General features: G+C 32.2%; 1 protein-coding gene across 2 annotated transcripts in view; it reads right to left on the bottom strand.

Annotated features, from left to right (window-relative positions):
• LOC145285880 (WD repeat-containing protein 5) overlaps positions 1 to 14,330 on the bottom strand; it is a 134,304-nt gene that overhangs the window by 70,394 nt on the left and 49,580 nt on the right. For both annotated transcript variants that reach the window (XM_080134342.1, XM_080134341.1), the window contains one exon: positions 2,665 to 2,802. In XM_080134342.1, coding sequence (XP_079990468.1) covers positions 2,665 to 2,802 — 138 coding nt within the window. The remainder of the gene's footprint in view (positions 1 to 2,664; positions 2,803 to 14,330) is intronic.

Below are 14,330 nucleotides of genomic sequence, written 5' to 3'. Positions count from 1 at the left end.
GAAGATTCGACATTGATTTTTTTTAAACAAAAAGGATTATATAAAAATGTTTGAAAAAAATAAAAACATAAAGAAATCAGTTGGCTGAAACGTCGGGAAACAACAACTAATAAAGATGAGAATAATAGTTTGCAATAAATAAATAAATATGAATAATACTCATCTCAATAATGAATTCCAATTAAGGAAGAATATATATACCATTCGGTACGGACCCGACCATGGAAGATCAGATAATAAATAAATGTGTATTTATAAGATCAAAAAATACAACCTTGATTTCTCTTCGGGGCCCGTGGCGCAGTTGATACAGTTCCTACAGTTCCTCTACGGTTCCAGATTAATGAGCATTGCCTGAAGATAGCGGTTTCAATCCTAACCAAAGCCGACCAGAGGCTTACTTGGCCAAAACGTGGTGAGACGACAACAACTACGGATGGCAGTGATTGCTGAGAATGCAGTTAGGAGATTCGAAGTTCCTATCCGTCGCGGTTACCACCTGACGAAGGCCAGAGGAATAGTTGGCCGAAACGTTGTGAAACAACCACCAATAAAGATGAGAATAATAGTTCGCAATAAAATAAATTTATAAAAAAATCAGATTTCGCATTTTCAGAGAAAATATCACTTTGACTTACTAAAAGATTATGGATTATAAGCACTTATTCATGTTTGGAAAGATTCTATTTTTTCTCTTTCCAACTATATAATTTAAACCAGGAATATACGAGAAATTGTAAGTTGAATGGATTTAGTCGCAAATCTGTCAATGCCGCACCATAACAGCAGATTAGCTGGAAAGGTTAATAATATAAAAACACATGTAAGTGGAAGTTACAAGGAAAAATATTTTACCTAATATTATGATAAACAATTAATTTAAAGAAATAAATAGTTTCATAGCAGAAATGAAAGTGTGAACATACTACTGCATAAGCTAAAACTTTTGTTTAGGCAAATAATGGTAAATGTCTCCATTAGCAGTATTCCTAGCTGAAATAAATATTTTCAAAAAGAAACTGAATCAAAATAATATTCATATGAAGAACAAAGGATAAAAAAGAAAAAAAAAAAAAAAAAAAAAAAAAAAAAAAAAAATCACTAGGCAGAATCAAATATTGCTTTATCGCATGCATTGTTATTTAGGTCTAACTTCGAAAATCCAACCAACTTAATTCTATATATTAAACATTTGTACACATGTGGTATACAAGCGTTTTCACCAATGGATGAAATGATTATAAAATAATTCTCACTTAAACTTTTATTTTTTAAATAAACTTTACTTTTTCAATAATATTTCAAATACACTAGCATTAAATTAAAAAAAAAATGTTGAAAATATTGATTTAAATTTATAAAAAAATTTAAATTAATATATATTTTTTTTTAAATGGATAAAAAAAAAACAAAAAAAAAACTATATTTTTAATTCCTTAACTCTTTAAACAAAGTTAAAACAAGCTGCGCGTGCGTGGTCTCCCTCTGGTGCTGCATGTGGGATGATGCCACAAAAAATCGTGAAGAAATGATGAATGTGAGAAGTGTGAAGGGCCAACATTGCCTTCACATTTTCGCCAAGTTTCAGAAAAATCTAATGGATGAGGCAAAAGTTATGAGATAAACATGTCATTTTTTGCAATTTTGGGCCATTTGTGACCCCCTTTTGAGCTCCTGCAAATGCTGAATCCCAGTGAAAATGGACAAATGGTGCAGTTTCATGCCTTAAGACATGTATATTTGAATTCGGTGCCATGGAAAACTACTATATAGACATAACATATCAAGTTTTTGAATAATATAAAAAAAAAAAAAAGCTCCAAAAAGGCATGATTTTTTTAGCCCTAAAAGTCCCAAAGGGATGCAAACCAAAATTTTGCCAGGGTCACCCATAATGAATTTATATTAAGAACAAGGACCTCCATATTTTGGCCAAGTTTCAGGAAAATCTAATGGATGGATTAAACACTATAGGGCAAAAAGTGTAATTTTTGGCCATTTTGGACCTTTTTTTTTTTGGAGACCCTGTGTAAATGAATAATGGTGTAGTTTCAGGCCTTAACACATGTATATTTCAGTTAACCACCATGAAAAACCACAATATAGTCAGACATATCAATTTTTGGAGAAATATGAAAAAGGAGTCACAAAAAGGGGCGTTTTTAGTACTAAAAGTCCCCGGAGATGCGAACCAAAATTTTACCAGGGTCACCCATACTAGATTTATATTAAGAGCAATAGGCTCCACATTTTTGACCAAGTTTCAGAAAAATCTATTGGATGGATCAAAAGTTATGGGGCAAAACGTGTCATTTTTGGCCATTTTGGGCCATTTTTTTTTTTTTTTTAACTTCTTTTGAACCCCTGGGGGATGCAACGGGAATTTTTGAAAAAAAAAAAAAAAAAAAAAAAAAAATTTTTTTACTCTGCACATCTACTTAATGAAATAGAATTTATGGCAAAATTTCAGGAAAAACTAATGGACAGTTATCTGGCAATGGTCCGGACTAACAGACGCCACTGAAACACAGATCCCTCTCCGATAAATCAGGGGACCAACAAACACTTTTAGGAGTATTCATTTGACCAAATAATTCCTTGAAAATAAAAAATAAATAACTGGTCAAGCTGCCGATATTACCCAGATAATAAAATTTAACTTACTAATGGTTGTGACTGCGATTTCGGAGTAGAACCTGTTCCACCACCTGCAGAGGCTTGCGTGGATGTAACAGAGGCATTCTGAGGTGTTGGTTTCTGATCCACTCCTTCTGATTTGCTGTCATCACTTGGTATTCTCACCTATTTGCAAAAAGAAATAAAAAAATAACAATCAAAACAAATAAATAATTATGGATAAACTAAGAAATAAAAAATAAAATAAGGTCTCAGATGATACCACTCACTTCATTTCTAGAGATTGGGCATTATTTCAGAGTTTTTATTCTGCTAGACTAGTTATCCTATAAAGATTTGATGATCTAGTCTCCCCTACGATTTCACACAGACCTGAAGATACAGAGAAAGGAGGCGAGATTCATTTATACGTTTTCTTCAAACGTTATAGTAAATAGAACTAGAGCAAATTCATTGTTTTAGGGTTCGGAACCGGAAAAACTTTGCTGACCGACTCAATAAAAAGTCAGTTCACGTAAATTCTGTAACAGAAGTTTCTGGATAAATATAATATTACTTTTGGGTGTAAAGTGATATCTTGGCCAATAATCGATGTTTTTCAAAATTCTAAGATCTTTTGCTCAATGCAGTTCATCTCCACCACAGGCTTCATGGTGTCCTTCAAAAGAAGTCTGAACACCAGCATGTCCTTGGAATTGCAGGGTGGTATCCACACATAATCGTCAGGCTAGGTGGGTGGTTGGGTAGTCGGGCGAGTGAGTAAGTGAGACAGAGACACACAGACCCAAGTTCTGCAGCCACACATATAGTCTGCCCTCCAACCAACAGTTAACAACTTAATATATCCATTTGAATTGAGTTAGAATCCCTTTTTGAAGATATGGGGACAGCATGACAGTCTTTGCTGGAAATACCCAAAAACCAGCACCGTTCGAGGGATTTGGTTTTTATGTAGTGCAGGACTAGTTGCCTACTTTGCACGTTGTACAACTGGTTCTGGTAGAAATCTTTCTCATTTGAGAACTAGAGCATTCCCAGCTCAACTGAGTATTTGATCTTGTTGAATAGTTTCTTGGATTTCATAAGGCAGTTAGTTCTCTTAGTTGGTTCTTGCGATTTATGTATGAAAATTTTCATTCAGTGCTTTCCTCATAGTTTCCATTGACGACCATCTCACCTGTCCTATTTGCATCATCTTGCCTGCATCTGACCTTATCTTTTTGATGAATTTTGTTGCACAAACTCAGAATACTTTCTATGATTCTTCTTACTAGCCATCGTTTCATATCTCTGCTGCAATTCTCCCACTCACAGCCATCAAGGTATTTATATAGTACTGAACTGCAGGTAAGAGTTCTAGATTTTGAATCTATTGTGAATCCTCATGATGCAAGACAATGTCTTCTAGTATTTTGGTTCTTTCTGATCAGCCATAATTTCCAGCTCTCAAGGCCACCAACAATACAGAAAAACAACTATTAGTTAGACTTCAACACTATTAAATACTTCAAAGGGTTCTGAAATGAAAGAATATAATCAAATTTATCCTGAACATTTTTTTTTTTTTTTTTTTTTTTTTTACATAAGAGTCATCACTTATCAAGGCCCAGAGGCTACTTGAGGATAAATGTTAAAAGTGTACAGTAGTCAATGGGACAATATCATAGTAATCGTTAGTGGAAATTTGCTAAAATTGGATTACTTAAAGTGAATGGCTAATCAAGAATTTGTTTACATTGGATTTGAAGATGACCATATTGTAGTCAGCTGGAAAGCAGGCAAATGGAAGAGAGTTCCACAGATGTGCAGGTCTAATAAAGAAGCTTTGTTCTTGGAATCTATGTTTAGGTTTAGACACAGATAAAGAGTGGAGGAATTTATATATATGAATGAATGGCAAAAGTCTATATTCCAAAGTTCATGATGTTGACCATCTTACAATTTATCCCTGTAATTCAGTTGACATTTACAATTCTTGACAGTATCTGTTTCGTAGCACAAAATCAACCACTTAATTATATCAATTAGTGAATCTATTTTGCCCATAACTCATCAGAAGAAATAGCAACCATCAATCCATCAAAAGGAAACAAAGTGCGTTTTGACATGATAAAATCTGAAAATTGGAAGAGAAGCTGTAAATACCTTATAATATGTTTACACTACACCATTTTGAATTGTCAAGAATTGTAAATGTCAACTAAATTAAAGGAATAAATTATAAGATGGTCAACATCATGAACTTTGGAATATAGACTTTTGTCATTCATTCATTATATTGCTCTTTAATTACATTGAGCTTATTAAATAAGGATTCGTATATATTATAAGGAAATAAAGTATATTTCTACAGAAATATATATATACATATATATATATATATATATTAGTGTTGGGACAATTAATCGGAATCAGAAAAATTGGCAGATTTGAAGGTATTGGAATCGGAAAAATTGATGCCTATTTTCTGATGCCAAAACGATTCTTTTGTCTTTTTTTTTTTTTTTATTATTATTTGATTTTGTTTAATGCAAAATCTTCCATTACTGGTAATAATGGTAAAATAATAATTTATTGATTTTAAAATACAAGCTAAAATCTATAGATCCTCCACATTTTACATCTAGGAAAACATTTGCATATTTAACATGTGTTTTACAGAAATTGGGGAAAATAACAAACCTATAGTTAAAAATTAAGAAATTTATAAAGAATTGGAATCGGTAAGTGTATCAGAATCAAGAAAAATATTGAAATCATCCCATCACTAATATATATATTATATATATAAGAGCAAACAGTTAATAAAACATGTAAAAAAAAAAACACTTTGAAAAAGAGTTAAAAACATATTTAATCTGAAAAGGAAACACTTGATAAGTGGATAGTCCTTAATCCGCGGAGTTTCGAAGAAATACTTTCCTTCTCATCAGAGGGTAGGAATTAGCAAAATGCGGGATCGGATTTTGCATACAAAAGTATTTGATGAAACAACAAGTAAGTCAAAGACCTTACTTGATAACAAAAAGTGGAGCAGAGGGTAGGTAATTATACGTGAATGGATAGTCTAGTGAAAGGTAAATAATCCAAAAATATAACTTCAGGAAAGTTAATTGAGTCTTATTTTTATATATATATATATATATATATATATATATATATAAGAACAAATAGTTAATAAAACATGTTAAAAAACACTTTGAAAAAGAGTTAAAAACATTCAATTTTAAAAAGGAAACACTAAATAAATGGATAGTCCTTAATCCGCGGAGTTTTGAAGAAATACTTTCCTTCTCATCAAAGGGTAGGATTTAGCAAAATGCGGGATAAGAAGGAAAGTATTTCCTCGAAACTCTGCAGATTAAGGACTATCCATTTATTTAGTGTTTCCTTTTTAAAATTAAATATGTTTTTAACTCTTTTTCAAAGTGTTTTTTTAACTACTTGTTCTTATCATAAGCTCTATCTCCCATTTGGTTTTATCGCGCTTTTACATCTGGTTGAGATTACTTTATAAATATTAATTCTTTAATATTTATAATTTACTTTAGTTTTCCCATGTTGGATCATTTTGGTAAACTTAACTGTAATTCTTATTTTATTTATATATATATATATATATATATATATATATATACACACACACGCACCACAAGACTAATTTCTAATAGAAAAAAAAACCTGGACTGAATTCTTGGCAGCATTCGAACATTCTCCACTCTACCACGTTCAGTCCAGTTCTCGAGGGCCCAACTCAACTCTTAACATCTTCACTGCTGGCCTTATTTTCTCTCATTAATATGCAAATTAAGATGCGATCGAACCTGATGATTTGTCGCCTTATCGGTCAAGTTTCGAGTTTGCACATGACACCCTTGGCAGCCTGCCTTTCCCTACATTTTCATCAAAGAATATCATAACTGACTTCCATCAAACATGGAATTCAGAACAGTTTTGCATCACTTTTATATTGCTTTAAGAAGATTAAAATCAAGAGATGATATCTATATACATGTGTCTAGAATCTTTACACCAATTTGGATCAAAAATCCATCATATGAGCTAGATTCTAGAAAATATCTAAAATTTAAAACTTAAGGGGTCTACAGAAGAAATTGAAATTAAGGAAATCTGGTTTTATCATTGCTTAATTACTATGAATTATATTCAATGCAAATCTAAAATATTTGAGTTTTTAAATGAGAGCATGAGCCCATATAATGCCTCTTAAAAACCTTTAAAATACTAAAATGAAATTTAGTAAATATTTATTAAAATTTCTTAAAATTGCACAAATCTAAACTTTCATGAAAAGTTTCCATTTTCTTTTCATCCTCACTTTGCATAACACTAAATATAATCCACATTAAGATCCCTATTGACTATATGCTGTGTTTCAAAATTTAAATATATATTATATATATGTACACGAGAGAGAGAGAGAAAGAAATGGTGTAAAAATAGCACAAGTGAATAAATACAAAAGAAATGGCATGAAACAGGAACTTGAGACAATGTTTCTTGCTTTTGAAGACGAGAATTAATAATTTATGCAATATTCTGCTTGTTCCTTCCTTAGTTAGTCTGTACATTCGAAAAAGACTAAATAGTTTTTAAAGGTCAAACTGCTAAAAAAGAAAAAAGGAGGGGGGGGTCGCAAAATTTGGCTTGAATCTGGCAACCCTGGACAAGAATATGAGAATGACTTCCCTTTGATGTAGCCTTGTTTTCGAATATCATTATAAAAATATATGATCATTGTTGTAATCGTGTGAGAACGGAACTCATTTTTTTGACATGCAGTGGTTCCTCAATAAAGAAAGTCAGCAAAACATTACCTTAAAAAAGAAACATCTGGAAAAAAAACAAAAAAACAAAAACAGGGAACAAAATATCTGCAAAGAGAGGCTGGACAAAAGGAATAAATTAAAGATTGTCTATTACAATGCGAGTTTATTATTTGTATTGAACTATGTAGCAGATTATTACTTTCTGAGTATTTATTAGTAGCAATACACATGGACAATAAAACGCTTTGGATAAATATAGATTTCAAGGGATTTAATTTTAATTGGAGTTAAAAATTTTTTAAAAGATTCTTTCTTAGCTCATCAAGCTCTTTCTAGAGATACCAATGTTGAAATATTTTAAGCTCTTTCAATTTTTTATGTGTATTGCTATTATTAGTATTTATTAATTTATCTCATTTGGTTTAGTTCTATATATAAAATACAATAGGCACTATTTTCATACAAATATTAATAATAAACTTACATTTTTTTTAATTTTATTAGTTTTTCAGTCTAAAATTTTTTTTGTGCTATCCAGAAAAATATCAGCTTCATCAAAACGTATTTGTTGATTGAATATATTTCTTATTCTGTGAAATTTCCACAGGCTCTGCTAGTTTATATCATTTGTATTTTTCGGACTAGTGTTCACTTACTACTATTGTACAAGAGACACCTGAAGAAGGTTGGAGGTTACACTGGTCGAACCGTTTTGAGAATGAGACTCAAGGTGAAAACAATAGTCTGAAAAATCCAAATAATACAGAAACGGACAAGTGTAACAGTGCATATGAGCATATGGGGAAAATATCAGAAGCGGTGAAGGATCGCTGGCTTGCAAAGAGATTAGCAGCAGCAGCCGAAAAAAGCAGATATGCAAATTAGGAAGCCTGTCTGAGAAGAAAAAGGAAAAGGAGAAATACACCATGTGCTTGGGGGGAGAAAAAAAGTGGACGTTGAAAAGATCGGATGTGTAAAGTTGAGGATAGAATGGGCCGGCTGTGGCCGGTATGTGATCGGAGGAAAAAAGGAAAGTGTACACCAGGCGAGATGGACGAGGATGAGAGACTTTTAAGTGGTGTTGATACGGGAAAGTAACAGTAATAAAAGCCTTTGTAAAAAAGAAAATGCCCACCTGGATTTTTTTTATTTATTTTGTTTGTTTGCTTATAACAGCAACATTACACAAGTATAATAAATATCTGTCTAGTATTAAAGATGAATTATTTCAATTGTCAATGGTTTAATCATTGAACAGAGCAAACAACTAGAAATATATTTATTATCTCTATTATATAAAAGAAACTGTGAGTTCGTTCACCATGGACTTGAAAACAGCTGGACCGATTTTTGACATTTCACACAAAGATACTTTGCACCTGACAGTGTTCTTAAATAGGTTTTGTATCTGAAAGTCTTCAATAAGTATCTATAATCAAAATAATCTGATGATAGAAAGAACAGGTGATTTTGACCAAAGTTAACACCTTACACAGCCTAACATTACAAACGCATTTGAGAAGCTTTATTACTACACAAGCAGAAAAGCTTGACATAAAATCAACAGTAGGTTAATCGATATGACGGGCACATTTGAAATTAATACTTACGCCCGAAGCACAATTGCACCATGATATTTAACTTTTTCATTAAACTTAAATTCAGGCTATTATCAACACACAAGCAGTAGGGCTACATATTAAATCAACAGTAATTTCTTTGATATGCCAGGGGAGCATTCAAAATTAATGTTTTTGTTTAGAGCACAATTGAACCATGATAATTAACTTTTACATTTTAAATTTCAATTAAAGCCATTATATATAAAAATATAATTTTATAAAGATCAACAGTAGGTTTTCTACAGTGCAATGTACACGACAATGTATTGTGAACGAAGTCACTGTGAGGAGCCAGGCATGTGAAGCTTCCTCCTGGTGCACTGCTATGGGTCCCCAACTAGAGCAGGAAATCAATCGATTTGATTGAAAAATGGATGATTTCACCAATTTTGATGACAATAAAAATATGCGAGTGTGAAACATTTATTGATCATCATTCAATCCCGGGCAACGTCAGGTCTCCCTGCTATTTATATATCATTTGTTGTTGATTGTATAATATGAGACAAGCATAATACATATTTGTTGTATGCAGAAGAACTTTCTAACCAGAACGACATGTAACTGTTTTAGTTAAAACTTAGGTGTAAACATGTTGCCACCAGCACTTAGGGTTAGTGGCAAGATTAAGGAAGAATTGCTTCTTTTCTTACCCACTTCGCTCAGTAATAGTCAGCTAACGTACTTCCTAACTTCTGGTGTGTATGCTACCGAAAGCGGTGACAAGACAAATCAGTTCCTTTGCTTTTTTTTCTATCATGCCTATATTTACTCTATGCATGTACCTTTCTTCTTTTAATCACGTGTTTCCTTTTTTTATTTAATAATCATTGAAACGTATTTTTGGTCTTATTTTATTTAAGAATTATTGAAATTAGTTTTATTATTTTAAGAATTATTGAAAACACTTTTTGCACTTCAAAATTTTTTTTTCAAGAATTTTTAAATTTTTATTGTATATTTTTTTAATAATGTCCTTTTGTTATATTTCAATAAATCATTCCACAATAGAAGTACTGAAGAACAAGAAAAGTGAAGGAACTGATTTGCCTTGTTACCGCTTCCGGTAGCAGACACACCAGAAGTTAGGAAGTACGTTAGCCGACTATAACCCCCTCCCCCGCCCAATAACAAGTTATCTCCTAACAAAATGTTTTTTTGTTTTTTTTTTTAAACTTTTGTAAACATAGTGGTTCAAAAATGAATAATCACTTTGTTAAATTTATATGTGAAACTGATCCTCACTAAATTCTAAAAGAATAACTTTTTTCATGTCTACCTTTACCCCCCCCCCATCAGATTGTTCACATGTAATCGACTACAAAAAAGTAAAATCTCATCGGGGGGTGGGGGCGATAAGAGGATTTAGAGTTATCATCTAAAATAATTTTTCTTTTTTCATTTTGACAAACTTTATAACATGTTTCCCTTTATGTATTATTGTCTCCTAAACTTTGATAAACTCATTGCGAGATTTTCATCTATAATTTTCCCACACACCATTTTCCCTATATAAATATACTAGCGAGGGGTACCCGGCGTTGCCCGGGTGTTTGGAGGTGTGTGTGGAAACTCCGGGGTGGGGGTGGGGGTTAAAAAAAAAAAAAAAAAAAAAAAGTAAGTATGAGGATCGAACCCGAACCCTTGAGGCAAAGTTATAAATTAAAGTGAAAAAAAAAAAAAAAAAAAAAAAAAAAAAAAAGTGCGACGTTAACCATTGCCCCAACGCGATATGCTAACGGAAACACGTTTGAATTTATTTAATTACTTGGATTTGGCAGGTGCCCGTTTTAATGAGGTCAAGTTTGACTGCGGAATTTTTATTTTCCCCAAGATGTTATAGGAAAAAGGCTAACCCACATGCGGTGAGCGACAAATGTTGAATATTTATCTTCCCGAAATCGAGCAAATTAAATAGACAGGCGAGCTTCGTTGTTAACTGTGAGATATTACGATTTATATGTGATATAAAAAGTTTTAAAAAGTTGTGAAGCGACCGACCGCTTCTCTGAAAAAAGCCTTTTGTAGACATACAGAAAAAGCGAACACACATACATACATTTCGCTTTTATATTTATAGATTAATTACAATAGTTTAAGTAAAATAAATTTTAAAAAGAGCAAGAAGCAACCTGTTCACTACTGAACCTATGCTTTATGAACTCCCTGACGGGCTGACACACTCCCTTTGGTCAAGTAGGGTTTTAAAAAAATGGAGAATACCGGTTCTGATTACTCATCAACAGATGGTGTGGCTAACTCCATCTGGTATAAAGAAAAACATTATAAAATACATTTGGTACTCATGCAAAGAGTGATCCGTGCTGAAATAATAACATTATTTAAAAAGCCATTCTTAACATGGGGAGGGGAGGGTGTTTTGTACCTATTCTGTACTTTAACCTTACAATTGAATAAAAAAAAAAAAACATAAAACTTTAATCAAACGTGGAAATACGATTTAAAAAATAGCGCGTATCACTCTCTGTATTAGCACCATACATTTTTGTACACTTTAAACTGATTGCTAAGTTGCAGTGAGGCTATCATCAAGTTTAATTCAGCAAAAATTATTATTTTTTTTTTTAATTCGAATTTAAGTAACACAAGAAAGATAACTGTGAAATAGAAATCTATATTCAATCATTTCTCCTATTAAAAGGAGAAATGATTGAATATAGATTATCTTTTTTGTGTTACTTAAATTAGAATTAAGAACCCCCACAAAAAAAATTCTTACCATAAATATAAAAAGGAGAGATAAAAAACAAGATTTGTTGTGTATTGTATATGTGTGTATGTGTATACTAGCCTGGCTAGTACCAGATGGGTGATCAATTGGGAATTCTAAGCACTTTATGTGCTCTCTGCTTATTTCGGCATTGTTTCCAGTCGTCCTGAACCTCCACTTGTCACTAGTATTTAACAATGCTGACTCAAGAGGTGTAGTTGGAGACTGTGAAACTCTTGCCACAAAAAGTTCATGCACAGGTACCTTTACAATGAGTATCTATAGGTTGTCAAGACTGAAGGAAGCTACTGTGTGTGTGTATATACACTCGTGTGAATGTGTATAATTTCACAAAATTAAAATTTTTTCTCACCTTATAATTTTGGTTATAAAAATTCCATTTTAAGAGTTTTCGATATAGCAGTTAGACCTTTGACCAATTTTAATTATTTTGGAGCTGAACATCCTGCATTTTTCAAAATTCCATGTTTCTTTGAGTGTAGTCTGATATGCATCTCATCTCAAACCCCAGAGAAAATGTATTTATTATCTGAAAGACCTTACATAGAATGCATTTTGGACCTATACTGATAGATGTAACTAAGAATACATATATTTTAATGTTAATGTATGCAGTTTTGTCATGTGAAAACTTCTTAGATTATATTTTTTAACTAGCCTGGGTGCCCGGGTGTTTGGAGGTGTGTGTTGAGAAAAAAAAACAAAAAAAACTAAAGTAGTATTAGGCAGGCAGGCTTGAACCCGTACCACAAAGGAGGAAAAGAATGTGAAAAAACAAAAAACTGACGCCTTTGCTGTTGCGCCCATCGCCAAACTGAAAGTGACATAGGTTTAAATTAAGGCTAGTCAATCGAAAAGAGGGAATAACTTTTGAAAATATCGACGAAAAAAACCGACCCTCCCTGTAGAAAAGGATCCAGTTGAGGGTGAAGGAATTAATGTTTTTAGCCAATTTTTTTATATTTGTCATCTGAAGGATCGAGCTCCAAAACGATACTGATCTCGTGAAATTCCGTCGCCTCTGTCAAAAGTTTTAGGCAGACATACATGTAACTAAACTAATAAGATAATGTTTGGCATCTGGAAGAATGCCCATCCCCAGGAAAAACAAAGTGATAAGAAAATTAAACAGACGGGTGAGATTTATATTATAGATTATAGTGAAACACTTCACTTGCATCAAAATATACAAATGAATATTTTTTTTTTTTTAAATAAATTAATGACCTCGACTTTAGAGAGCTGCTGTTTAGAAAGTTTAATTTGCATTAAAAATAGTTTCCTTTTGATTGCATCAGAATAAACATGACCTGTTGCAGCAGAAGCAAAACATCCAAATAATAGATCTGAATTGATAAGTTATAGTTGTTACAACCTTTAATTAGACGTAAACATAAAAAAAAGGGGGGAGGGGGTATATTGTAGGACTATTTTTGTTTTTCTACACGCTTTAATTCGGCCCCAGACAAGGAATACTAGAGATTATAGGCTAGAATTATAGGGAGCATCGTAAGTGAAGAGTTGTGCAGGAACATGTTTGTTTACATCAAACTTAAATTTTCACATGCTAAGTATAGTCAGAGAAACAGGAAGTACGGAGAGTTCCAAAAACTGCCAACTTGAAGAAAGACCTATTCGAAGAGAAACCTTTTCCAGTATCTAAGGACCGTCACAGTCAATGGGTGGGACTGAACTGATTGTCAGGTTGGTTCAGTGTATTTACGTTGAAGGAGAACGAGAGCAGTAAGTTCATCAGAACACATTCCATCAAAGTTCTTGTAAAAGATGCAGAGATGCAACACTATGGCGATGGAATAGGGGTTGGAGTTTGGTGGATAGTGAAGGAGATACTCTGGCACTTCTACACTATTGGAACGAGATTTCGGAAATTGTAATACTGAATTTCACATGAAAACAATGGTATCTATGTATTCCTCGTATTTTAAAGATGATTATATATAAAAAATTATGAAAATCGATAAGGTAGAAAACTATTCATTAAAGAAAATAAAAAATAGAATTTGATGAAAACGATCATAAGACACAGGAGGGTTCAAAAGGGAGGTAATTTTCCATTTTGATTTAAACAAGATGGCTGCAATTTTTCACCTGTTAACACGATTAAAGTTTTTTTTTTTTTTTTTTTAAATAATTCAGTAATATTCAGGTAATTTCGACTGGATAACTTGGAAGCTACCATTGTAATTTATTAGAATTGACAAGAAAAGAAAAAAACAAAAAAACAGTAGAAACCTAGCATTACAAGCGTATGCTGTATTTTCGTGGACATTGGCAATATTACATACCTAATGTGCTTCAACAAGTCATCTTTTTTATTTGTTGGTCAATTTTTAAAAGAATTACATTGATGGAAAGAGAATAGATGCATTCCAATGATGTTAATTTATTTTTCTTTTATGCTCCAAGTTAATGAAAAAAAAAAAAAAAAAAAAAACAATGAAAAATTATGACAGCAAAAACGAAAACAGTTTTTTCAATGTTTATATTTCATCCATTACATTTGGATAC

The sequence above is a fragment of the Euprymna scolopes genome, chromosome 10 (genome assembly GCF_053919585.1).
Source record: "Euprymna scolopes isolate OS-2025 chromosome 10, ASM5391958v1, whole genome shotgun sequence".
Classification (NCBI taxonomy): Eukaryota; Metazoa; Mollusca; class Cephalopoda; order Sepiida; family Sepiolidae; genus Euprymna; species Euprymna scolopes.
The sequence above is the reverse complement of the archived record's forward strand: the minus strand, read 5'-3'. Positions and strand labels throughout refer to the sequence as shown.